General features: G+C 54.3%; 3 protein-coding genes across 3 annotated transcripts in view; 1 reads left to right on the forward strand and 2 right to left on the reverse strand.

Moving 5' to 3' along the window:
* Nucleotides 1-6,275, reverse strand: part of BEST2 (bestrophin 2) — an 8,229-nt gene extending 1,954 nt beyond the window's left edge. Inside the window, exons 1-10 of the mRNA XM_017888419.1 lie at nt 6,192-6,275; nt 5,156-5,330; nt 4,251-4,453; nt 3,553-3,647; nt 2,118-2,351; nt 1,872-2,026; nt 1,458-1,535; nt 1,164-1,316; nt 996-1,076; nt 667-821 (exon numbers count right to left, since the gene is read on the reverse strand). Of these exons, the coding sequence (XP_017743908.1) occupies nt 667-821; nt 996-1,076; nt 1,164-1,316; nt 1,458-1,535; nt 1,872-2,026; nt 2,118-2,351; nt 3,553-3,647; nt 4,251-4,402 (1,103 nt within the window). The 5' untranslated portion in view covers nt 4,403-4,453; nt 5,156-5,330; nt 6,192-6,275. The remainder of the gene's footprint in view (nt 1-666; nt 822-995; nt 1,077-1,163; nt 1,317-1,457; nt 1,536-1,871; nt 2,027-2,117; nt 2,352-3,552; nt 3,648-4,250; nt 4,454-5,155; nt 5,331-6,191) is intronic.
* Nucleotides 6,276-8,651: 2,376 nt separating this feature from the next.
* On the reverse strand, nt 8,652-18,940 carry GET3 (guided entry of tail-anchored proteins factor 3, ATPase). The gene is made up of 7 exons (XM_017888420.1): nt 18,736-18,940; nt 17,758-17,905; nt 11,228-11,376; nt 10,993-11,143; nt 9,667-9,774; nt 9,379-9,576; nt 8,652-9,002 (listed from the first exon to the last, which is right to left on the reverse strand). Exons 1-7 carry the CDS (start codon nt 18,894-18,896, stop codon nt 8,871-8,873), a joined length of 1,047 nt encoding a protein of 348 aa, XP_017743909.1. The 5' UTR covers nt 18,897-18,940; the 3' UTR covers nt 8,652-8,870.
* A 2,702-nt stretch (nt 18,941-21,642) lies between these two features.
* On the forward strand, nt 21,643-25,771 carry TRIR (telomerase RNA component interacting RNase). Its single transcript, XM_017888421.1, has 3 exons — nt 21,643-22,099; nt 25,005-25,082; nt 25,343-25,771. The coding sequence occupies exons 1-3, from the start codon at nt 21,755-21,757 to the stop codon at nt 25,448-25,450; spliced, it is 531 nt and encodes a 176-aa protein (XP_017743910.1). The 5' UTR covers nt 21,643-21,754; the 3' UTR covers nt 25,451-25,771.
* The last annotated feature ends 803 nt before the right edge of the window (nt 25,772-26,574 follow it).

A 26,574-nucleotide genomic window follows, 5' to 3' on the forward strand; every position in this document is an offset into this window, starting at 1 on the left:
TTTGTATTTTTAGTAAAGACAGGGTTTCACCATGTTGGCCAGGCTGGTCTCAAACTCCTGACCTCAAGCGATCCACCTGCCTTGGCCTCCCAAAGTGCTGGGATTGAAAGCATTAGCCACCACGCCTGGCCTTTATTTTTATTTTTTTAGAGACAGGCTCTTGCTCTGTTCCCCGGGCTGGAGTGCAGTGGTGTCATTATGGCTCATGCAGCCTTGAACTCCAGGACTCAAGCGATCCTCCCACCTCAGCCTCCTGAATAACTGGGACTACAGACATGAACCACCATGCTTGGCTAATTTTTTATATTTAGTAGAGACAGGAGTCTCACTATGTTGCCCAGGCTGGGCTGAACTCCTGGGCTTGCTCAAAGGATCCTCCCGCCTCGGCCTCCCAAAGTACTGGGATTATAGGCGTGAGCAGTGGCTCCTGGCCTCAGCCCTCATCTCCTTTGGAATCACCTCTGACCTGTCTGATCCTCACTGACCTCAGCCCTTAGCTCCGTCACCAGTCAGTGGCCTGGTCTCGGACCTTGACCTTGTCCCCTGACTCCTATCTTAGCTTCTTCCCTTATCACAGTCCTGAGACTTTCGATCTTATCCCCATCTCTAGAATTGAGTCCCCTTAACCTTTTCAAGCCATAAGCCCTGCCCACCCAACTGGCTCACGTGATGTCGAAGGTGGAGCCCTGGAAGGAAGGTTGCCGCAGCTGGAAGACAGTAGCCGCTGTGTAGGGGGCACGAGCCTCCGCCGCATCCCAGTACAAGTCCTTCTCCAGCACAGCCAGGTCATCATACATCTCGTCCACTGCCAGCATGGACACCTACGGATGCAAACACACAGGGTAAACTGGGGGCAGGGCAACCCGCCAGGACCACAGAGAGAAGTATGGTTTGGGGCGAGACCCGGCAAGACTTGGCAGGGGTGGGACCAGAACCCTGTTGGGCACTCCGGGATGGTCGCCACCTGGAAGGCTCACCTGGAACCTGAGTCTTACCTGGAAGTTTCGATCGATCAGAAAGTTGGTCTCAAAGTCATCGTCATCCTCTCCGAAGGGGTTGATGAGCTGCTCAGCTACCTGAGAGGAGAGGGAGGAGTTAGGTGGAAACTTGAGAACCCCATGTCCGCCCCACCCACAAAATTCCAGCCTGGATCACCCACCTACCTTGAGCCAGCCGGCGTAGAAGAAGAACTGCAAGAGGGTGAAGATGGGCACACACAGGTCTAGGTCATGGTCTTTGTAACCCTGAGCCGGGTCCAGGAACTGGCGACCAATGAGGCAAGCCAGGAAGTAGCTGTACAGTGCGATGGTCACCACCTGGCAGGGCAGGGCAGGGCTCAAGGGGGTCATTGAGGGCCAAGGCTATGATGGGGGTCTTAGCTAGTTCTCGGTTTCCCCTTGGAAACCGTGCATCAGGGCCACTGGCACCGAATATAAACAGAGGCACGATGGGGTTACCTGCGTGTAGACGAGGGGTACGCTAATCCAGTCGTAGTGAAAGAGCATTCCACATTTGCCCCGAAACACATTCAGCTCCTGGGGGTGGATACAGGTCATGAGGAGGCCTAAATGGTGAGCTCACACAGGGATATTAAGTGTGGGTACCCGGGATGGAGGTGGGTGGGAATTGGGAGTGTGCTTTGGGGGTTTCAGGGAGGGTATTTGGTGGTGAGTGTGCACCTGGATGAGGGACCATGCACACAGGGGTTGTCCCTCAAGGGCGTTGGAATCTGCCCCATGGAGGTAAGTGTGCACCTGGTGAGGGTGCTTGAAATCGGTCTCGTGGGGGGTGCGTGGCGGGCCGCCGTTGACACAGCTCCAGGGGTACAATTTCCCTGGTATTCTATATGAATGACCTCCTGGTGGGCCCACCTCGAGCAGCAGCTTAAGGGCGCTGTTGTCGCGGATACGGCCCTCGCGCCGGGCCTGCGCCGCCAGATTGGAGAACCAGACGCAGGGCACCCAGTACTTGTTGTAGGACGAGTTCAGGTTTTCGAACTTCTTGCGCTCCTCGCGGGTCATAAACCCTGGAGGAAAGAGGTCAGGGATAGCTAACCCCTTGCCCCCCTCCACCGGGTCCTTGCCCGGTCTCTGCCCTGCCTCTGGCTGTGTACTCACCAGCCTCCACCACGTGATCTATGGTGGGAAAGCGCTTGAACACCGCGGTGCTGACAGAGCGCAGGATGAGCACGGCCGAGAGCCCTGCGTAGCGCATGAGTGTGCGCCGGTAGAGGCGGCCGCGGTCGTCGCGTCCGTGCACGGTGCCCGCCACCACGCACATGAGCGCGTCGGGCAGCGGCATGCATAGGTACTGGCTCCACCAGCGGTTCACCACCAGCGTCACATAGAAGCCTGCAGGGGAGCGGAATGGGGGTTCAGTGGGGACACCAGGGCCAGGGGTTTGGGGGCCCAGGTTGTGGGACCGGCAACATAAGGTCTGCATCAGGGAAACCCAAGCGTGCTGGCCAACCTCACCACGCTTGGGCTTGGAACTTGGGGGTCCATCCCTGAGGTCAGAAAGGCCAGTTGCCGGGTGCAGTGGCTCACGCCTGTAATCCCAGCTCCTTGGGAGGCCGAGGAGGGCGTATCACAAGGTCAGGAGTTCGAGGGCACCCTGGCCAGCATGGTGAAACTGCGTCTCTACTAAAAATACAAAAATTAGCCGGGCATGGCGGCGCACCTGTAGTCTCAGCTATTCGGGAGACTGAGGCAGGAGAATCACTTGAACCCGGGAGGTGGAGGTTGCAGTGAGCAGAGATCGCACCATTGCACTCCAGCCTGGGCAACAGAGGGAGACTCCATCTCAAAAAAAAAAAAAAAAAAAAAAAAAAAAAAAAAAAGGGAGAAAGGCAGAGCAGCCCTTTAGGTCACTGGCTACTTGGGAGTCACCTCAGATGTGACATTGGGATCCGAGTATGGGGACAGAGGCACAGAGCCCATGTTAGGGGCACGTGGGCAGACTGTCGCTTGCTGTGAATGCATAGGAACCTAAAACAAGGGGAGAGGGGTCTGGTTTGTCGGGGTGTACATCGGGGACACCTGGTCAAGCTTGTTGCAATAGCCATACCCAGCTCCTGAATCAGGAACTTCTGAAGGGGTTGGGGACAGGGTCTATATCAGGGAGCCTTGGGCAGGCTCGGGTCACATGTGGTCCCTGGGGGGGCAGGACTTGTCAGAGAAATGCCCCCAGGCTGGAATTGAGAGGATGAAGTCCTATAGGGTCCCTAGAGGGTTAGGGGTTTGTCCCCCCTAGTAACACAGCAGACACTGGTGGGAATCCCCAGGGTGACCAGGAATAAGCCCTGTGGGTGAGATAGAGCTCTCTTGGGGGCACCTCAGGAGGCACTGTGACCTCAGGTGACACCCCAGGTCTCAGAGTGTAGGGCCACATCTGGCATCTTCATTATATGGATCCAAAAATGGGGGGGTATTGTGGGGGTTGGATTTGAGGTAGGAGTCTCAGAGGGGCAGGAATGGGGGCTCCTCAAAAGGCATGAATGGATATGGGTTTCTCAGGGACATGGGAACGGGGGAGTTGGGGGTTGGACCGCACCAAGCACGAAGGAGACAGGGATGAGGCTGGCATACTGGTCACAGTAAATGACAAGCTTCTCGAAGTAACGCTTCTGCCCTTCGGTCAGCACAAAGCTGCGGGATAGAGATGAGGGGTCACAGGTCACAGGGGCCACTCCATCCCCAGCTTCAGATCTCTCTTGCTGTGCCCCTCGCCCTGGCTTCTTTTATAATAGCTGCCCCCGGCTGGGTGCTGTGGGTCACGCCTATAATTCCAGCACTTTGGGAGGCCGAGACAGGGGGATCACTTGAGGTCAGAAGTTTGAGACCAGCCTGGCCAACGTGGTGAAACCCCATCTCTACCAAAAATACAAAAAAATTAGCCAGGCGTGGTGGCTGGCACCTGTAATCCCAGCTACTGGGGAGGCTGAGGCAGAAGAATCGCTTGAACCTGGGAGATGGAGGTGGCAGTGAGACGAGATTATGCCACTGCACTCCAGCCTTGGTGACAGAGCGAGACTCCATCTCAATTAAAAAATATGTATGTGTGTGTATATAATATATAAAAATTATATATTATATTGTATATTATATTATATAGTATATATTATACATAGATATATACATATATGTATATATTATATGTGTGTATATATATGTGTGTGTATATATCTATATAATATATGTATAATAGCTGCCCCCCTCCCCTAGAACATGAGCACCCCAGGGCAGCCTCACCGGTAGGCAGCACTCAGCACCATGTAGAACCCGAGGAAACAGAGCAGCTCTCGCCACAGGAGTTTGTAGATGCTCCCACGCCACAGCAGCAGCAGCTGGGAGAAGCCACCGAAGCGGGCATTCGCCACTCGGGCTGTGTAGGTGACAGTCATCGTGGCATCCAGCAGGTGTGGCCAAGGGAGAGTAGGTGGCCCGGGTGGGGGCTGCGGGTGGGGGTGAAGAGGTGCGGGAATAACTGAGCACAGGGAGTCCACCCATGTTCCGGCCGGCCACCCCTTCAGTCCTGACCCTTGCCTGAGTTGCCTTCTCCTCCCAGCTTTACTCAGTCTAGTCCAGCCCCCAGTGCCACTCCCTGACCCGTCTCAGGCTGTCCCCTTCCCTAGACTCCTGACCCCAGGCTCTGGTACCGGCTGTCCCTCACCACCAAGACCCTTGAGTCCCTGCAGTCACCTCCTGAGTCACCCTTTCCCCGATCCCCTTCACTTAGAGGCCACCTGTAGCATCCCCCACTCCGCGAGTCCCCAGCGCCTGAGTTTCTAGGTTCTCAAGGCTCCACCTCCCCCAAATTCTCTCCCTCAGCCCCTATTTCTGTCTCCCCCTTCTCCACTTCCCCAGCTCCAAGTCTTGACCCACTCCACTCCCTGCACTCCCTCTGAAGCACTGTCCCTAAGCCTCCGGGTCCCCTAGCTCCCCTGCCCCAGCCTGTCCACCTTCTGCTTAATGGCCCTTTTCCTCCCCCCACTCCCTTTTCCTCCCGGATCCTCCTTGACCTTTCCTCTCTCCATTCCCCTCCAGCCTTCCAAGCCCTCTACTCCCCACCCCGGGAGGACTCCGGATGCATTCCTGCCCGCAGGTTCCCTATTCCCTCAGGGCCCCCTATTTCCCCAAGCCTGGGCTCATCTCACCTGTGTTGAAGGTGGCCGGTGCAGGGACCCACAGGGACAGGGATGGAATGGGCGGGTGGCTTTGGCGTTGGGTGGGGCTGGGGAGTGGGTGTGCCCCCCTTTCCTGGTCCTCCTCCCTCGGCTGGGCTGCAGCTTCAGAACTTTGTTTGGAGTCCCACAAGTTTGTTACCTGGCACTGGGGGAGAAATCCGCCTTGTCCTCCTTTGCCCCTCCCTATTCCCCTCCCAGTCACTCAGTGGCAGGTCGTAAGGATCTGGAACCCAGAGGCTGGGGGAGGAGGCAGGGATGGTGGACACACACACACTGCTTAGTGAGCCTGGGTCACTCCACAGTCACCTGTGATCACAGTGTCACAGAGATGCACGCAGAAACACACATCATAGTTCCAGACACAAATCCAGCTGCTCTTAAGAGAGCCTCAGCCAGGCACAATGGCTCACGCTTGTAATTTTAGCCCTTTGGGAGGCTTAGGTGGAAGGATCACTTGAGCCAGGAGTTCAAGACCAGCCTGGGCAACATAGTGAGATCCCCATCTCTATTGAAAAAACAAAAAGACAATCTCACATAACTGTGGTGACCCAGAGGGGCAGTACACACTGTCACAGAACCTTCCAGAGTCATACAAGGTACACGTACCTCAACCCCTCTGCCCCCATCACGCATACATAAGGCAGGTGGACCCTGACATACTAGGCTCTCCCCTCACACACACACAGTGCTAGCAACGGTCTGGATTCCCTCATAATCATACCGAGTAACAAAGACACCCACACAACCAAGCACAGACCCCACCCAGACCTCAGAATGCCTTCACACACACAGTCATACACCACTGCAAGGAGGTTTTATTCCTGATCTCCTCTGTGCAAAGATATACCCATGATCACACACCAAATGCAAAAACCCTTTCCTCAGTGTGGTGGCACACAATCCCAGGCTCAGAGAGGGGCCTGAGGTTCACCAATCTTGCAAAGACACACACAACAGCCACCCCTGTCTCAAGGGTACCCTAGCTATCACCGCTGTTGAAACTCACCATTTGCACACCAATATGTGAAGGCAACCCCCTTTCCAATGCTCCCTCCCGGCGGCATGCCCATACCCACACACACAGGTCTCAGATACTCTCAGCGTTGCCACGGACACACAAGCTTAGGGACACAAAACCTTGTCCTGCATTTGGCATGGATTCTGGGCAGATGTTCATTCTTCACAGACACACCTGTAAAGGGGACACTCCCAGCCTGGTACAAACAGTACCCACTCCCCCTCCATTGTCCAGCTTGGAGGACATTAACACACAGATTGGTGTGGGAGGGGCAGACGCTCGGGGGTAAAACCCTGGGACGGGCATCCTAGAGGGCTCAGGAGCCCCTCGTGCATTCTGCATAGCCCCGCCCGAGGTTCCAAGCCCGGCAGGCTGGAACACTGTGTTCCCAGACTGGCAGATGTTCACCCTGCCCGGGGTAATTAGGAACCCGCCTGGGCTGGCCACCCTGTGACCCATGCCTTCGCTGTCCAGCTGCCGGACAGCCCATAAATGGGGGCGAGGGGGCAGCTGGGGCGGTGCCGTCAGCTGCGGAACCTGGCAAGGCGGTGGCAGGCTCAGTGCTGACGAGCTCAGTTCTCGACCAGCAGCCCCCACTCCCTAGGAAGTGTCCTTGCACTCACTGAAGCCGGCTCCTCCTTTTCATCCTCCCTCCCCCAGCTCACCCGCATCCCCACACACTTCCGACTGCTGAATTCCCGCAGGGGCTGGGGGCAGGCTTCCTGGGCTAGTTGATATGCTTACTAATTGTGACAACGAAAAATAACAAACATTTCTTGGGGTTTCCTATCTGGTGCTGGTATAAATGCCTTGTGCGTTTCATCTCATGGAATCCTTACAGGCATACTAAGTTGGTGAGCTTACTATCCAAGTAGGGAAACTGAGGCTCCGATGTCACATCTCATCTTGTTCGTAGCACAGCTGGGATTTGGATCCTGGCAGTTTGGTGCGGAACCGGCTGTACCATCGTGTTTGTTTACACATGCCACCCCAACAGGCCCACACCTGCTTGTGCACACCCCAGGGAGTTGGAGTGACAAGTCTAGGCTCCTGGTGGGGTTCCCCTTATACACACACCCTGGCACACCCAGACTCTGGGTGTGCACGGTCTGAACACTTTTTTTTTGAGACAGAGTCTCACTCTGTTGCCCAGGCCGGCGTGCAATGGCGCAATCTTGGCTCAGTGCAACTTCCGCCTCCCAGGTTCAAGTGATTCTCTTGCCTCAGCCTCCCAAGTAGCAGGGATTATAGGCGGGAACCACCAAGCCTGGCTAATTTTTGTGTTTTTAGTAGAAAGTAGTTGGAGGCTGGCCTCCAACTCCTGACTTCGTGATCCGCCTGCCTCGGCCTCCCAAAGTGCTGGGATTACACGCGTGAGCCATCATGACCCGACCTGAACACCACTTTTTTTTTTTGAGACAGTGTCTTACTCTGTCTCGGCTCACTGCAACCTCTGCCTCCGGGGTTCAAGCGATTCTCCCACCTCAGCCTCCAGAGCAGGTGGGACTACAGGCACCCCAACATCATGCCCGACTAATTTTTGTATTTTAAGTAGAGATGAAGTTTCGCCATGTTGGCCAGGCTGGTCTTGAACTTCTGGCGTCAGGTGATCCACCCACTTCAGCCTCCCAAAGTGCTGGGATTACAGGTGTGAGCCACCGCGCCCAGCCTGAACACCACTTTGACTCGTGTGTCCTCAGGAACCCCCTTTCTGTCCCCCCTAGCCAGCTCTGGCTTGGAACTTGCAAACTCTCAAGGTCATGCCCCATTCTGAGTCTCCCAAGTGGGGACAATAGCAGTGCAGGCAGCGGCAGAGGGAGAAGCGAAGGGCAGGGGATAAGGGGGTCCACTAGGTGCCTTCCAGGCTTGTGTGCCCATAGCCTGAGACCGCTCTGGAGTCAGGATGAGACTTCAGGAGCCCCTCCAGCCCAAGTCCTCTGTCATCCTGCCCACTAACCGGCCCCCTTGCTGCAGCCCTTTGCTGGGAGGGGCTGATGCCATCCCATGGGGGCAGGAATTGGGGGGTGGAGACTGTTAATCCCCAGTCTGGCAGGCCTGGCCTCTCCCCAGGGCGCCCACTAATTCCCAAACCAAACAGCAGGCAGCGCCGGGCCCACTGCCGGCCTAATCCGCTCCCCACCAGCCTGGGGCTGGCCAAGGGGCCTCCCAGTTCCCACGCTCTGAACCTCCAAGGAAGTGGGCAAATGCCTCTGCCTTCCATTCCAGGCTTCACAGCCCCAGCAGGGACACCTAGGGATACCTTAACCCATACAGAATGAGACAAAGGTATCTCTCACCCAAGACACCCTCCTTCCAAAGTTGCCACAGTGAACATGCATCTCTATTAGGTCTCTGTTGTGAATGGGCCCCTGCACTTCTTTGCAGTGCACAATCTGTGCAACTGTACATAAAGGTGCTTACCCTCACCTCCCAATGTCAACAAATACAGCAGTTTAACATCATTTTATTAAAGAGCAAGAGGTGGGAGAGGTAGGAGGCAACTACAGCTCCCCACCAGCCCCACCAGGGGGAATGCACCCCTCCCTGCCTCCTGCCCAAGTGGCTCCCCCTGTATTATGGGGGGGACTTTGTGCAAACTCTGCCCCGAGGGGGTGGGGAAGGTGGAGGGTGAGTGTGAAATGGCAGCGGTTGGGGCTGGCAGCTGTGCTACTGGGCACTGGGGGGCTTGTAGGGCTCCAGGAGGAGGGCCGAGAAGGTGTTGACCTTGTCTGCCCCCCGCACCTCATGGGGTAACAGCGGCAGCTTCACGATGTGGAAGTCTTCATACAGGTCCTCCATCTGCAGCCAGGGCAGAGGGTAGAAGGCAGTGGTCAGGGGGCAGGAAGGCAGAGACAGTGTGGATCAATAGAAGGGGTTGAGCTAGGAAACCTCCAGGGTCAGGGAGAGAATACAGGGCAGGAGCTTAAGGTGTCATAAGTGGGAGTCGGGTCAGTATGGCCAGAGATCACTGGGCTAGACCACCTGCTCTCCAGGGTCACAGGGACCTAGGCCAGGCCAGCCACAGTCCTCTATGGCCGGAATGAGGGTGAAGGATCTGAAATGTGGGGGCAAAGGGCAGGAGGCTAGGCCAGAGGGCCAGAAGGTAGAGCAAAAGGTCAGAGAATAAAGGGGCAGAGGTGCCTCTGCTGAGCCAGTGCTGGGTGGGTGGGCACACCTGGTCCAGATACTTGGCCTGGATCTTGTGGCGGGCCTCACACATCTTGCAGGGCTTCTCAGGGTCAGGGAAGACAAGCTGGTTGACAATGATATTGTGCGTGTCGATCTTGCACTTGGCCAGCTCCTGGATCAGCCTCTCTGTCTCATACAGGGACAGGAACTCAGCAATGCATACGCAGATGAAAGTTGTCTGCTCCTACAGGGCACAAGAGAGGACAGTGAGGAGCTGGTTCTCCCATGGTCCTCAGCCCCCAGGCCTCTCACTGCCAGCCAGACCACCACTCACAGGGTCCTTGAACTGCTCGCTGACTGAGCGGATGACAGGCAGAGTCTCCTCTAGCTTGGAGGCCAGCTGGTCTGCGTTCATGTCCCCCAGGCCCAGCATGTTGCACATCTGCAGGGGGGATGTGGGAGGGCTCATAGCTTACCTGGGGCTCATTAAACCTCCTGGGTTGGGGGTTCACTAAACACCGGAGGGATGACTCCTGATACCTCCCAGCGGTTAAAGGCTCAGGCCCGTGAGCAGATTCCTGGGGTTGGTCAAATACTAGCTTTGCCATTTCTTTCTTCTTTTCTTGAAATGGAGTCTCGCTCTGTTGCCCAGGCTGGAGTGCAGTTGCGTGATCTTGGCTCACTGCAACCCTCCGCCTCCCGGGTTCAAGCGATTCTCCTGCCTCAGCCTCCCAAGTAGCTGGGATTACAGGCATGCGCCACCATGCCCGGCTAATTTTTGTATTTTTAGTACAGGTGGGGTTTCACAATTTTTGGCCAAGCTGGTCTTGAACTCCTGACCACAGGCGATCCACCCGCCTTGGCCTTGCGAAGTGTTAGGATTACAGGCGTGAGCCAATGCGGCCAGCCTCAGCCTTGCCATTTCTAGGGAACTATGGCTAAGGGGCTTGACCTTCTGGAGCCTCAGTTTTCCCATCTCTAAACTTTACCTCCCAGACCTGTTGTACCAGATGAGCTGATGCATATAATGTGCTCAGAACAGTGTCTGGCACACAGTAAGTGCCCAGTGTTACCACCTGAGGCACAGGTCCTCACAGAGTACACACACACACCCACACATGCATATACACCATGGTGGGTGGTGCTGGTGGTGTGCAGCACTGTGGGGGCTTTGGGGTTGTCATCGTAATAACCCACGGGGGCTGGGCACAGTGGCTCATGCCTGTAATCCCAGCACTTTGGGAGGTCGAGGTGAGTGTACTGCTTGAGGCTAGGAGTTCAAGAAAACCCATGGGGCACTCTCATGATCTCCATTTGCAAGACAAGGAAGTTGAGGCCCAGAGAGGTGAAGTGATTTGCTTGAGGTCACACAGCAGTTGGGTCACATGGTGAGTGCAGAGGGTTTGAAGGCAGGTTGCCTGGTTCTGAAATGTGCTTTCTGGCCCTGTCTAGGGTATTTAGTGGGCAGGGGCAGGGACACTGAGTCCTGCCTGTGGGGGAGGAAAGACAGCTCCCTCCCATGCCCTCCAGGGAGAACTCCAGAGAGAGAAGGGGTGGGAAGGAAAGGGAATTGGTAGTCCGTGTCTGAGGGTCTAGGGGCCTGGGCCTACTCTCACTCCCAGCTGCCTGGATGATGCAGGTGGGGGCCCCCGCCGCCTGCCTGTGAGATGAAAGGGCTGATCTGGTTCTTGATCTGCATAAGCCGGCCCAGGCCCCGCTCCACGATGGTGGGGAAGTTGAGCAGCCTCAGTGTGTGGCCCGTGGGTGCCGTGTCAAACACCACCACCGAGAAGTTCATGCCCTTCACCAGCCTGAGGGGAGACAGCGGTCAGGCCCTCTGTGTCCACTCTTCCCCTTCCCCAGGCAACCCCCCACCCCTGCTGGCTGGGCCTGACCTCATGACCTCGGCATAGCTCATGGCCTCATCAATGCCGGGAAATGCGCTCATGGCCTCCTGCATCATCTTCTTGCCCATGCTCAGCATGTTGTCCTCCTCGAAGAACTCGTCAGGCAGCTCCGCCACACCCAGGCTGGGGTCAATCTCCTGGGGGCCAAAGGGATGAGACTGAGGTTGCTGCTACTGCTGGGGGAGCCTTCCTACCTGGGCACAGGGCCAGGGGGAGCCTTCTTACCCGGGCACAGGGCCAGAGGGAGCCTGTGGCGGGCTCTGACCACAGGCGTTTCATTAGGTCACGGCTGGGGGGACCCTGAGGTAGCACTTAGGGTTTTGTATGGCTGCATAAAGGGTGAAAAACAACGGGAAAATTGCAAGCTGTGGCCAGGGCCCTCAAAGGGAAGCCGAAACCCACTGCGGGCCATTTACATTGCTACTCCCCACTAGTAACCGGCCACTTGCAACCCCAGATACTCCCGTGAATGGGCCATGACCTCTTCCAGATCATCCATCCCTCCACTGAGAGATTCCTTGACCACCCTAAATAACAGCACAGATCCACCGACATCCCCTGCCCTGCCTTCCTTTCTCCTTAAGGTTTAGTCCTTAGGAGCTGGGCAGGATAGCGCACGTCTATAGTCCCAGGCACTCAGGATAATGAGATGGGAGGATCGCTTGAACCCAGGAGTTGGACACCAGCCTGGGCAATATAGCAAGACACATCTGCCAAAAAAAAATTAGCCCTTCCTCACATCCCTCATGATTCCCTTATCATGTTTATCATCTGTCTCCAGAGCAGACGGAGGGGCATCCCCTCAAGGGCAAGGGTTTTACCATCTAGCTCACTGCTGTGTCCTCAGCACTTAGCATGAATAGTGCCTGGCACAGAGGTCGTCAACACATATGCAGAATCCGGCCAGGCACGATAGCTCACGCCTGTAATTCCAGTCCTTTGGGAGGTGGAGACGGGCAGATCACCTGAGGTCGGGAGTTGGAGACCAGCTTGGCCAACATGGTGAAACCCTGTCTCTACTAAAAATACAAAAATTAGCCAGGCATAGTGGCAGATGCCTATAATCTTAGCTACTCTGGAGGTTGAGGCAGGGGAATCGCTTGAACCCGGCAGGCGGAGGTTACAGTGGGCCGAGGTCACACCATTGCACTCCAGCCTGGGTGACAGAGTGAGACTCTGTGTTAAAAAACAACGAAACAAAACACAAACATGTATGTAGAATCTATGAAGGGATGGCCACGGCTGGGGTCCCTGGCCAGTCTCAGACTCAATGCCTCCCTCTTTTTTTTTTTTCCCAAGATGGAGTTTTGTTCTGGTGGCCTAGGCTGGAGTGCAGTGGCATGATCTTGGCTCACTGCAACCTCCGCCTTCTGGATTCAAGCGATTCTCCTGCCTCAGCTTCCCAAGTAGCTGATACTACAGGTATGCCCCACCATGCCGGGCTAATTTTTTGTATATATATATATTTTTTGAGATGGAGTTTCGCTCTTGTTGTCCAGGCTGGACAATGGTACAATCTCAGCTCACGGCGACCTCTGCCTTCTGGGTTCAAGCAATTCTCCTGCCTCAGCCTCCTGAGTAGCTGGGATTACAGGTGTGCGCCACCACCCCAGCTAATTTTGTACTTTTAGTAGAGACGGGGTTTTTCCATGTTGGTCAGGCTGGTCTTGAACACCCAGCCTCAGGTGATCCGCCCACCTCAGCCTCCCAAAGTGCTGGGATTACAGGTGTGGGCCACCACGGCCGGCCAATGCCTCCCTCTTTATCCTCCTCCTTTGTCACCTCTTCTTGGTGACTTCATGGGTCCCATGGGGAAGTACCCAACTCGCTGGCCTTAGGGGTCATTCCCTCTTGGGGAGCTTGCCCCCTCATCACTACACCCTAGTACCACTCTCTGACCGTAACCTCCTCTTATGCCTCACGTATTCTAAGCCTCTTTGGGCCACTTTATCCCCTCACCTGGCCCCTGTAAATTGTCAGTGTTCCTCTTGGCTGGCACCCTTATCCAGCCCAGCCTCCATAGGTTCCCTCTGCAAACACTCCCTTTCCCGCTGCTGTTGGCAAAATCCCCCACTCTGGTTACTTGCAGCTTTTTTTTTTCTTTCTTTTAGAGATAGCGTCTTGGCTGGGCGTGGTAGCTCACATGTGTAATCCCAGCATATTAGGAGGCCAAGCTGGGCAGATCACTTGAAGTCAGGAAATTGAAAATAGCACGGCCAACATCGTGAAACCCTGTCTCTATTAAAGAAATACAGGCCAGGTGCGGTGGTTCATGCCTGTAATCCCAACACTTTGGGAGGCCGAGGTGGGTGGATCACGAGGTCAGGAGACCGAGACCATCCTAGCTGACATGGTGAAACATAAACAGTGCCTGGCACAGAGGTCGTCAACATGTATGCAGAATCCGGCCAGGCATGGTAGCTCACGCCTGTAATTCCAGTCCTTTGGGAGGTGGAGACGGACAGATCACTTGAGGTTGGGAGTTCGAGACCAGCTTGGCCAACATGGTGAAACTCTGTCTCTACTAAAAATACAAAAAATTAGCCGGGCGTGGTGGCGGGCGCCTGTAGTCCCAGCTACTTAGGAGGCTGAGGCAGGAGAATCACTTGAAATCAGGAGGGAGAGGTTGCAGTGAACCGAGATTGCACCACTGCATTTGCAGCCTGGGCAACAGAGTAAGACTGTCTCAAAAAACAAAAAACAAAACAAAAAACCCCCAAAAAACCAAAACAACAACAACAATAAAAAAATTAGCTGGATGTGGTGGCAGGCACCTGTAATCCCAGCTACTTGGGAGGGTGAGGCAGGAGAATCGCTTAAACTCAGGAGGTGGGGGTTGCAGTGAGCTGAGATCGCACCACTGCACTCCAGCCTGGGCGACAGAGCAAGACAGTCTCAAAAAAAAGAGATAGCGCCTCACACACAGCTCATCGCAGCCTCAACTCCTAGGCTCAAACGACCCTCCTGCCTCAACCTACCGACTTACGGGAACTATAGGCACACACCACCATGCCCAGCTAATTTTAACTCCTGGCCTCCCTCAAGTGATCCTCCTGTCTCAGTCTCTGCAAGCACTGAAGTGACAAGTGTGGCTTTCTAGCGCTTTAGTATCACTGCGCTTGAGGGTCTGAGCACTCCTGAAGAGTATCCCCACCTTGCTCCCACCCTTTCGTTTTTCTTTCTTTGGAAATGGAGTCTCGCTCTGTCACCCAGGCTGGAGGGCAGTGGCGCCATCTCGACTCACTGCAACCTCCGACTCCCGGGTTCAAGCAATTCTTTGCCTCAGCCTCCCAAGTTTCTGGGATTACAAGCGTCTGACACCAGGCCTGGCTAATTTTTGTATTTTTAGTACAGACAGAATTTCACCACCTTGGCCAGGCTGGTCTTTAACTCCTGACCTCGTGATCCACCCTCCTCAGCCTCCCAAAGTGCTGGGATTACAGGCGTGAGCCACCACGCCCGGCCCCTGCTCCTCTCTTCTGAACACAAATCTCCAATGGACACTTGGTGACCCAGACAATTCTGGTTCCCTCTGCTACCTTAAGAAGTGTTTATGGCTGGGCGCGGTGGCTCAAGCCTGTAATCCGAGCACTTTGGGAGGCGAGCGGGTGGATTCACCGATGGTCAGGGAGATCGAGACCATCTGGCTACACGGTGAAACCCCGTCTCTTACTAAAAATCAAAAAAATAGCGGGTGAGTGGCGGCCGCCTGTAGTCCAGTAACCTCGGGAGGCTGAGGCAGGAGAATGGCGTTACACCCGGAGGTGGGCTGCAGTGAGCTGAGATGTGGCCCTGCACTCCAGCTGGGTGCCAGAGTGAACTCGTCTCAAAAGAAAAAAAAAAAAAAGTGTTTATGTGGCATTTTCTCCCTCCTCAAACTTCTATCCCATTCACTGCTGAGGCCCTTGCCCGTTCCTTGGTGAGAAAGAGAAGCCATTGGCTGCCAACACCCTCATCTCCGCTGAGGAAGTGCCCCAATTCCTCCTGTTTCCCTCCCAGTCCCTGACCCTGGCAGTGCCCAAGTCCTGGGTCTGTATGCTGGATGGAGCTCATCCCACCTGAGGACTGTCCTCTGCCAGCATCCTCACTCTGCAGCATCTCTTTATTTTTTATTTCTTTATTTTTTTTTGAGATGGAGTCTTGCTCTGTCGTTCAGGCTGTAATGCAGTGGTGCCACCTCAGCTCACTGCAAGCTCTGTCTCTCGGGTTCACGCCATTCTCCTGCCTCAGCCTCCCGAGTAGCTGGGACTACAGGTGCCTGCCACCACGCCTGGCTACTGTATTTATTTATTTTTTTTGAGATGGAGTCTCACTCTGTCACCAGGCTGGAATGCAGTGGCACGATCTCGGCTCATTGCAACCTCTGCCCCTCTAAGTTCAAGCGATTCTCCTGCCTCAGCCTCCCAAGTAGCTGGGATTACAGGTGCCTGCCACTGTGCCCGGCTAACGCCTGGCTAATTTTTGTACTTTTTTTTTTTTGTGAGACTGAGTCTTGCTCTGCTGCCCAGGCTGGAGTGCAGTGGTGCGATCTCGGCTCACTGCAAGCTCTGCCTCCCGGGTTCACGCCATTCTCCTGCCTCAGCCTCCCGAGTAGCTGGGACTACAGGCACCTGCCACCACACCCAGCTATGTTTTTGTATTTTTACTAGAGACGGGGTTTCACTGCGTTAGCCAGGATGGTCTTGATCTCCTGACCTCGTGATCCACCCGTCTCGGCCTCCCAAAGTGCTGGGATTAGAGGCATGAGCCACCGTGTCCAGTCTTTATTTTGTGTTTTCAGACAGATTCTCTCTCTGTTGCCCAGGCTGGAGTACAGTGGCGTGATTTCGGCTCACTGCAAGCTCCGCCTCCCAGGTTCATGTCATTCTCCTGACTCAGCCTCTGGAGCAGCTGGGACTCTAGACGCCTGCCACCATGCCCAGGTAATTTTTTTTGTATTTTTAGTAGAGACAGGGTTTCACCGTGTTAGCCAGGATGGTCTGGATATCCTGACCTTGTGATCCACCCGCCTGGGACTCCCAAAGTGCTGGGATGACAGGAGTGAGCCACCATGCCCGGCATATTTTTTTTTAGACGTGGTAAAACCTCGTCTCTACTAAAAATACAAAAATACAAAAATTAGCCGGGCATGGTGGTAGGCACTTGTAATCCCAGCTACTCTGGAGGCTGAGGCAGGAGAATCTCTGTCTCCTGGGTTCAAGCGATTTTCCTGCCTTAGCCTCATGAGTAGCTGGTATTACAGGCACCTGCCACCGTGCCCAGCTAACTGTTTTATATTTTTAGTAGAGACAGGGTTTCACCATGTTGGCCAGGCTGGTCTCGAACTCCTGACCTCAAGTGATCCGCCCACCTTGGCTTCTCAAAGTGCTAGGATTACAGGCGTGAGCCACGATGCCCAGCCCTCACACAGCTTTAAATGTCAACCTTGGGACGGTGACTTCCAAATGAATGCCAACCTCCTCTAGGCTCCAGACTCACATAAACAAGTTATTGTCATGATGTTTCCACTTGGATTTCCAGTGGGCACCTCAGATTCACTGCGGACAAAATGAAATTCTTGATTTGTCCATTCTACACCTACTCCTTTCCTAGTTTTCCCCATCCTAGCTGCTTAGAGAGACAAGAAAGACATGTAATCAATTCACTTCTTTCTCTCACCCATTACAACCAAGTAATCTCACTGGCTTACTTCCAAAATACATCCCTAATGCGATGTGGTGGCTCATGCCTGTAATCTCAGCACTGTGGGAGGCCGAGGCGGTCAGATCACTTGAGGTCAGGACTTCGAGACCAGCCTGGCCAACATGGTGAAAACCTGTCTCTACTAAAAATACAAAACTAACAGGCAGTGGTGGTGCATGCCTGTAATGCCAGCTACTCGGTAGGCTGAGGCAGGAGAATTGCTTGAACTTGGGAGGCGGAGGTTGCAGTGAGCCTAGATCGGGTCACTGCACTCCAGCCTGGGAGACACAGGAGTCCTGAGTGTTTTAAAAAAAAAAAAAAAAAATCTCAAATCTGACTATTTCTCCCTCAACATTTTGCCTCCACCAGAGTCCAGGATGTTGTCATCTCTCAACTGGTTACATCCCCAATCTCCTTGTTAGTTTCCCTGCTTCTGCGCTGACTGACAATTAAATCTCCACCTGGCCGTCAGAGGGTACTTTTCAAACATGAATTCGGCCATGACACTGACCTGCTTAAAACAAACAGCTTCCCATTAAACCTGGAGTCAATACCAAACTTCTTACCATGGCCCATAAGGTACCACACCATGTGGCTCTGATTGGTCTCTCCAACTTCTCCTTCCCCTACCCTGGCTCAATAAGCTTCAGGCACTCTGTGTGCTTCCCGCTCTGCAATTCCTCATTGGTTCCCTTGTGAGTATGTTGAGGAAGGGGTGAAACGGGAGAAACACGGGATAAAGAGTGGATAGAACATGGTGGCTGCTGGTGTGTGCACACAAGAAAGGCTAGAAGAGGCCTTTCCCAGAAGTGGGGGCTAAGCCCTGCTCCACTCACCATAGCAAAGAGGTTGTCATAGCCTTTGACCTTAGTAGGCACCTTTGAGAACTTCTGGTCAAAAGCATCTGAGATGTTGTGAGCTGGGTCTGTGGAGATGATCAGCACACTCTCACGCCCCTTGGAGAGCTGGACTGCCAGACTGCAGCTGGGTAAAGGAAAAGTCAAAAGACAGGGGATGAGGGGTTGGGCTCTGTTCCCTGGGTCTGCAAGGGTAGTGGCAGTTTCCCTGGAGCAGGTGACCCGGATAAGCAGGGGCCTTGAGAGGAGAGTATGGGTTACGGTGGCATTGAGCCTCAGTCCCTACAAAGGAACCCTCTCTGATTTATCTACTGACCCTTCTATGTGGACTAGAGAAATAAGGTTCAAATGACTGAGTCTGTCTGGCCTAGTGCCTGCTGCTTCTTTGCTGGGCACAGTGGCATGGCCCAGCTGTCCAGCCAGCATAGCTTGACTCCGTGCTCCCTTCTTTAATAAGCTAAGGGGTCCCTTGCACTCCCTGGTAAGCACAGGATGGTTCAGTCCATTTGTCCAGGATAATCTGCCCCATGGACACCTCCTGCCTGTAGCTGCCTGGGACAGTCTGATCATGTGCCCTCTCCCTCGCTTTCTACCCTCACTCTCGCCTTGGGCATGAAACACCAAGGTTTACCAAACTAGGATTGCTTGTTCTGGTGCCGCCCCTACCCACAACTCTGGATTCACTCAGGTACGGTCCAGTTGATGGGGACATCTAAGCGCTTCCCCGTCCCCCGGGCGCTGCACTTGAGCCCCAACATGGATGGTCCAATTCAGAGGGTGCTAGGGCTGCATTGAGGAGGTCTTTCTCATCTGCTCCAGGTAACTTCCAGAGAGTGAAACCCAAAGACTCCCGCCAGCCCCCTTGCCCCGGTCGTGGTGGAAAAGCCGGTCTTTGGCCTCCCCTTCGCCCAGTGGTATATTCTACACGCCTCCTGGACCCCGCCGCAGCCTCCTTACCTGCAGGTGGTCTTGCCCACTCCACCCTTGCCCCCGACGAAGATCCACTTCAGGCTGCGCTGCTCGATGATGTTGCTAAGCGTAGGCTCCAGCGGCTCCACATCAGGCGCATCTTCGAACTCCTCTGCCTCAACCCCCCACCCGGCCACCCCTGCCGCCATCTTGGAACTGGCTCACGTGATCCAGCGGAGCGCACCATACGAAGCACCTACAGGGGAAATTCTCTATCACATTCCTATCGAAGCTAGAAGCATGAGTTAATTTCCTCATTACTTCCATTTTAGAAGAAATACAAATTACATTTTCACTATTCTTTGCTTCCAGGGTTCACCATGTCAACCTCTGGTCTATAATTTTCCAAGGGCTCCCCCTACCTAATGAACACATCGGTACGGTCCAGGCTACTCCCCTTCACTGATTGGGCCCTAAGTCTCGCAACTCTCCTTTCATTGGTTACATCTTTTCTTACGTCCACCAATCACTCTCATGCTCCGGTAGCGCCAACCTCTCCTTAGCAACCAGCCAAACACCCAGTCCATGCCCTTTCGGTGAAGTTAGATTCCCGGTCCGCCTTGGCCTCCATAGGCTCAACTTTATGTCCATCATTTTCCCTCTATTCTTCATGTTAGGTCCCAACCTCGCCTCAGGTCCGCCTCCTCTATTATTCAATAGGCTGTGAGCCACTTGGCTTTTGCCGCAAACCAATCATAGACAAATTGACTCAGTTGGCTGGCGATAGGTCCCCGGGCTGACAGTGGGTTAGAGTGGGCGAGTCCAGAGTTTTGTCCTGGACGCTCTGATCTCCCAAGCCTAGCAGGCACCATGCCTGTAATTGCGCTCCGTTTCGTAGAAGGGACCCTAATTCCTAAAAGCCTCCTTGTATTTCAAGAGAAGACTACAGTATACCATATTTCATGTTTGAACCTCTGTCCTGGAGCAGGAACACAAGCTGGGTTCCAGGCCCTTGATGAAGACCCCAGCCCATGACACTCTTAACTTTAGAGGGAGACTAGGGCCTAGAAATAACCCCAACTTCATCTGAATACTACAGCTCATAAAATAATCTGATTCTCGGGCCGGGCGCAGTGGCTCACGCCTGTAATCCTACCACTTTGGGAGGCCGAGGCGGGTGGATCACCTGAGGTCAAGAGTTCAGGACCAGCCTGGCCAAGATGGTGAAACTCCGTCTCCACTGAAAATACAAAAATTAGCCGGGCCTGGTGGTACGCGCCTGTAATCCAGCTACTCAGGAGGCTGAGGCAGGAGAATCGCTTGAATCCGGAGGGCAGAGGTTGCAGCGAGTCGAGATTGCGCCATTTCACTCCAGCCTCAGTGAAAGAGTGAAACTCCGTCTCAAAAAAAAAAATAATAATTAATTAAAAATAAATAAATAAATAAAATAGGCCGGGCGCGTTGGCTCATGCCTGTAATCCCAGCACTTTGGGAGGCCAAGGCGGGCAGATCACGAGGTCAGGAATTCAAGACCAGGCTGAGGCAGAAGAATCGCTTGAACTCGGGAGGCGGAAGCTGCAGTGAGCTGAGATGACACCACTGCACTCCAGCCTCGGCGACAGAGCGAGACTCAGTCTCAAAAAATAAAATAAAATAAAATAATAAAATTTAAAAAAAGTAAGCTGATTCTCAGACGGGGACCTCAGCTCCACAGAGCCCCTATGTCCCCCCAAAATGTGAGCTTTATCCAGAGATGAGTACCCAACCCAAAGATACCCCTATTTCTACTTGGGGGGCCCAGGCTAGACATGCTCTCTATTCCCTAGTTAGGGACTCAAGTTCCCAGGTGTCAGCTGAGTACACAACCCCAATGAGGTCCTTCCCCTCACAAAGATTATTATTGGTGTCAGACGGGGATCCTAGCCCTGGAAAACGAATCTGTTCCTAGCCCCAAGTGAAACCAACTCCAGAGAGCAAGCTACAGCCCCAGTCTCAGACGACAGTCTCATTCTTCCGGAGCCCCAGTCTGTGGAACACCAGCCCGAGTACCGCTGAATTTTGAGAACCCGAGGGGCAGGGCTTGGTGGCTCACGCCTGTAATCCCAGCACTTTGGGAGGCTGAGGTGAGAGGATTGTTGGAGCCTAGGAGTTTGAGAACAGCCTGGGCAACATGACAAAACCCTGTCTCCACAAAAATAAATAAGTAAGTAAATAAATAAATAAGCCAGGCGTAGTGGCGCATGCCTGTTTTCCCAGCTACTCGGGAGGCTTTGGTGGGAGGCTCACCTAAGCCCTGAGAGGTCGAGGCTGAAGTGAGCCGTGATCACGCCTTTGCACTACAGCTTCGGAAACGGAGTGTGACTCTGTCTCCAAAATAAAACAAAACAAAACAAAAAAACAAAAACAAAAACAAAACAGCAAGACTGATCCCGATGGCTCACGCCTGTAATCCCAACACTTTGGGAGGGGAGGCCAAGGCAGGAGGATCGCTTGAGGCCAGGAGTTCGAGACCAGCCTGGGTAATATAGCCAGGCGCCTGTCTCTAATTTTTAAAAAACAATGCCGGGCGCGGTGGCTCACGTCTGTATTCCCAGCACTTTGGGAGGCCGAGGCGGGCGGATCACCTGAGGTCAGGAGTTCGAGACCAGCCTGACCAATATGGAGAAATCCTGTCTCTACTAAAAATACTAAATTAGCCGGGCGTGGTGGTGCATGTCTGTAATCCCAGCTACTCGGGAGGCTGAGACAGGAGAATCGCTTGAACCTGGGAGGTGGAGATTGCGGTGAGCCGAGATGGCGCCATTGCACTCCAGCCTGGGCAACAAGAGCGAAACTCCGTCTCAAAAAAAAAAGAAAAAAACAAACAAAAAAAACCCGCGAGAAGGGGGCCCCTCCCCGTAGCCCCGCCCCTTCGGGTTGATTCCCTCATTCACCCCGCCCCGCTGCGGACGCTAGAGGCCCGGACCCCTCTTCCCGGCATGCATTACTCCGGACGAGGCGAGTCGGGCGCCAAGCGCCGGGCCGGAGCCGCCTTCCCAGAGTCCTTTGCGCGGCACCTGGCGACAAAATGGCTGCCCGAGGGAGACGGGCGGAGCCTCCAGCCCGGGAGGCGCCGGGCCCCGCGGGCGGTGGGGGTGGCGGGAGCCGTTGGGCTGAGTCGGGACCGGGGACGTCGCCCGAGAGCGGGGACGAGGAGGTGTCGGGCGCGGGTTCGAGCCCCGTATCGGGCGGCGTGAACTTGTTCGCCAACGATGGCAGCTTCCTGGAGCTGTTCAAGCGGAAGATGGAGGAGGAGCAGCGGCAGCGGCAGGAGGAGCCGCCCCCGGGTCCGCAGCGACCCGACCAGTCGGCCGCCGCCGCTGGCCCCGGGGATCCGAAGAGGAAGGGCGGTCCGGGCTCCACACTTAGCTTCGTAAGGAGCCGTGGGGGTGGGGGCGGGCGCCACGGCCTGTCCTGGCAGCGGGAGTAGGGGCCCGTGAAGGGGGATCGGGACCACGGTCCACTTTCCGTTCTGAATGAGGGGCCCGTCTGGGTCACCCGCTGAGGATGTGGAACTTGGGTTCCCGACAGCTGGGGTCTGGGGGCGGGAGTGGGGACTACAGGAGCCTACCCGTGGGAACTGGGAGCTGAGGAATTCCCTTGGAATCAGTACTGTGGAGAGTGAGGAAACGTGGATATCGGGATTCCTGTTTGAGTGGTACCAGGACCTTGGGTCATGGGACCACCACTAATTGTGAGAAAAAGGGGTAAATTGAGTCTGGACTCTGAGCTATATGCGTTAGACTCAGACCACGTACTGTGTAAGGACAATTACTTACCTAGGACAATTACTTGACTTCCTTGTATCTTATTCGACCAACCTCCATTTATTGAGCACTTTACCTCGTGCTAGGCATTGTGCTAGATGCTGGTATGCAGTGGTGAGCTTACAGACAAGATCGCTGCTTTCCTGGAGCCTCTGGGCTGGCCTACCCTCATTTTCCCTAGTTGCAAAAATAGACATCATCGCATCTCTTGATGTGGTGAGGGTTTTATGAGGTGATCCTGGAAAAGTGGTTAGCACAGAGCCTGTCTTCCAGGAAGGGCTAAACTGGTGGTTCTCAATTGGGGCAGTTCCCTCCACCCCCACATTTGGCAAAGTCTGGAGACATTTTTGGTTGTCAGAACTGCGGGAGGGGGTGCTAGTGACATCTATGGGTAGAGGCCAGGGATGCTGCTCAACTTCTTACCATGCGTGGGGCAGCGCCCTCCCACCCCCAAACAAAGAATAATCCAGCTCAAAATGTTAGTGCCAGGTTGAGAAACTCTGGGCTAAGTAAATAGGGCATATATTGATTTTTGGCTCTGAGCTTGCCATGTCTGTAGTGTTAAGATCAAATCCCTGCAGCATGGAGGAAAAAGTGTTGACTTGAGACTAATAGATTGGGGGCTCTAGTTCTGGATGCTGCGTGTGATTTTGGGCAAGTGATGTAACCCCTCCAAGCCTCAGTTTCTTCATTTGTTAAAAATGAGCGTGGATTGGGTGCAGTGGCTCACACCTGTAATTCCAACATTTTGGGAGGTTGAGGTGGGTGGATCGTTTAAGCCCAGGAGTTGGAGAGCAGCCTGGACAATATGGCAAAAACCCATCTCTACAAAAAAAATTTAAAAATTAGCTGGGCATGGTGCCACACATGCCTGGAGCTCCAGCTCCCCAGGAGGCTGAGACAGGAGGATCACTTGAGCCCAGGAGATACAGGCTGCAGTGAGCCATGATTGCACCACTGCACTCTAGCCTGGATGACAGAACAAGAGACTATCTTAAAAAAAAAAACAGTGTAAAATAGTCCCAGCAGGATGGGCTCTGTGGCTCATGCCTGTAATCCCAGCACTTTGGGAGGCCAAGGCGGGCGGATCAGCTGAGGTCAGGGGTTCGAGACCAGCCTGGCCAACATGGTGAAACCCCCCCCCCGACTCTACTAAAAAAAATACAAAAGTTAGCCAGGCATGGTGGTGCATACCTGTAATCCCAGCTATTCGGGAGGCTGAGGCAGGAGAATCACTTGAACCTGGGAGGTGGAGGTTGCAGTGAGCTGAGATCGTGCCACTGCACTCCAGCCTGGACAGTGAGACTCTGTCTCCAAACAAAACAAAACAAACAAACAAAAAGAAATGGAAATAGTCCCAGCAGCACAGGTTACTGAATGCCTGGTTGTCTGTGAAGCCTGTTGAAGCCCCTGGAGCGCAGGAAGCCCTCAATCAATGGGAGAAGGTGGGATATAGGATGAAAGGCTAGAGGAAGACTATCTTTGAGGAAAGGGTAAGGAAGGAAAAACGTCAGGACCAGGGTTGGCGTGACACCTGCGAGTGGAGGCTAAGTATCCCTTAATGAATGGGTGTAGCAGTTCTTGCATCTGTTTCATTTGTTCATTGAGGGTCTATTTTGGCTGCACCCTCAAAGAGGCCATGCCAGGCTAGGCACAGAGAAGGCAATGTTGCTTGATGTCTAAGGATGCTGTCCAGAGGCTTTGACCCACCTGACCCTGAATCAGCTGCATTGTTTGTTGTTAGCATGACTTCTCCTTCTGAAAGACTTTCCTTATCTAGGAAAAGGGGGTGGTTGTTTTTTTTTTTTTTTTTGGAGACAGAGTCTCGCTCTTGCCCAGGCTGGAGTGCAGTGTTGGAGCCTTGGCTCACTGCAACCTCCTCCTCCCAGGTTCAAGCAATTCTGCCTCAGCCTCCCGAGTAGCTGGGATTACAGGCGCCTACCACCACTCCCGGCTAATTTTTTGTGTTTTTAGTAGAGATAGGGTTTCACCATGTTGACCAGGCTGGTCTTAAACTCTTGACCTCAGGTGATCCCCCCTTTTCCACCTCCAAAAGTGCTGGGATTACAGGCCTGAGCCACCGTGCCTGGTCGAAAAGGGGGTGGTTCTAACTTTCATCTTAGGGTAGCTGTGAAAATGGAAGGAGATGATACATCCGCAGCACTTGGCACAGGGCTTGGCATACAGTACGTGCTCAATAAAGGGAGCTATTGCCCCCTCTTGTGGTCCCTGCTAGGGAGGGTGAGGCCTTGGCATGGAAAGTGAGGACGGAGCTGGTCCCTACTGAGGTGGGCACTCTTCTTGCTCCCTGGGAGGGCACCGCGGGCCCAGGGCAGGCGCTGAGTCGCGTGTGCTCCTCTCTGATTGCTGCGCAGGTCGGCCGGCTGGCGGAGCTGGGCGCGGCGTCAGGACGGGCCACCAGGCCGGGCTAGGAAGGTGTAGTGGGCCTCAGCGCCGCCAAGGGCGGTCCCGGCTCCTGTAACCGTTGCAGTCTTCTGTCCCTTCACCCAGGTGGGCAAACGCAGAGGCGGGAACAAACTAGCCCTCAAGACGGGAATAGTAGCCAAGAAGCAGAAGACGGAGGATGAGGTGAGCCGGCTGGGTGCAGGAGGGCCACCCACATTGCCTTTCCCTTCCAGCTTTTGTGCCCAGCCTTCTCCCTCCCTGTCTGGTATCCAGGCCTTTGCTGAGTGTGCCTGGCAGGATAGGAGGGTCCCCAGATAACTTGACTTACAATCTTGAGCTCAAACCCAGAGTCTTCCGCCGGGTGACACTGGGAATGGGTCAGCTGTCTCAGGGCAGTCCTGACCCTGGTTCCTGGCACCCCCAAACCCATATCCCCTCCACAGGTATTAACAAGTAAAGGTGACGCGTGGGCCAAGTACATGGCAGAAGTGAAAAAGTACAAAGCCCACCAGTGCGGTGACGATGATAAAACTCGGCCCCTGGTGAAATGACGCCCCTCCCCCGCCTGCCCATGGCCTGGGACTCTCTGCGATGTACATAACTATTTAATGCAGTGGCAGCGGTGGCAGCCTTCCCCGAGAGGACTTAAAAGCAGAAGCAAACCGAGATGCTTCCCGCAGCCGTGGACGATTCTCCAGGACTCTTTTTTTTACCTTGAGCACTTGCCTCGTGAGACTTCATAGAACAGTGGTTTACTGTCCCCCCTTCTCACCTCCTCATTCTCTCTGGCTCTTTCTCTCTTCCTCTTCTCACCCTCCTCCCTCCCCTTAGCCATCACTTCTGGGAAGTAAAGAACTTGACTTAGTGCCGGAGCTGTGTGCTTGGTTTGTCTTCTTTGCGCTGTTGGACCTAAGCCTTCCCCTGGTAGCTGGCATTGTACCTGTCAAAGCCTGGGTCTGGCCTGGTAAGGAGCAGGATATGGAGGGGGTAGGAAGGACAGGGGCACATCCCCTCCTGTAGGCCTGGACTTTCCCCAAGACCCATCTCCCCTCACTGCTGCATCCCCACCATGCCACCTTAGGCTCACTTTCTCTTCACAGTTCCATTTTGGCTGGGCCGAAGCTGTTGCATTGTGCATTCAGCAGACACTTAGGAGCATCTGTTATGTGCCAGGGTTCTGCAAGGCTCCGGGGCGACAGCTGGGAACACAGCAGACCACACCCTCCCTGCCCTTACAGAAGCAGACAGACACAAACAAAAAGGGGAAGCCCTTTTGCAGCTAGGGAGGAAGGGGGTATGTCTTTTAGGTGACATTTGATTAGAGTCCTGAGGGAGATAAGACAGAGTCCCAGGCAGAGGAATAGCCAGGTCGTAGAGGGCTTGGGCCTGATGGAGGCCTCATAAGTGAGGAGGAGGACGGATGGATTCTAAGGGGAGAATTCAGGATTTTGTTCTTTTTTTTTTTGGGGTGGGGGAGATGGTCTTGCTCTGTCGCCCAGGCTGGAGTGCAGTGCTAACGATCACAGCTCACTGCCTCACTGCAGCCTCGACTTCCCGGCCTCCTCCCACCTCAGCCCCACAAGCAGCAGGAACCACAGGTTCACACCACCACGCTCTGCTAGTTTTTAAATTTTTTTGTAGAGATGGGGTCTCCCTCTGTTGCCCAGGCTGGTCT

This window comes from Rhinopithecus bieti, unplaced genomic scaffold, assembly GCF_001698545.2.
Source record: "Rhinopithecus bieti isolate Rb0 unplaced genomic scaffold, ASM169854v2 scaffold_15296, whole genome shotgun sequence".
Classification (NCBI taxonomy): domain Eukaryota; kingdom Metazoa; phylum Chordata; class Mammalia; order Primates; family Cercopithecidae; genus Rhinopithecus; species Rhinopithecus bieti.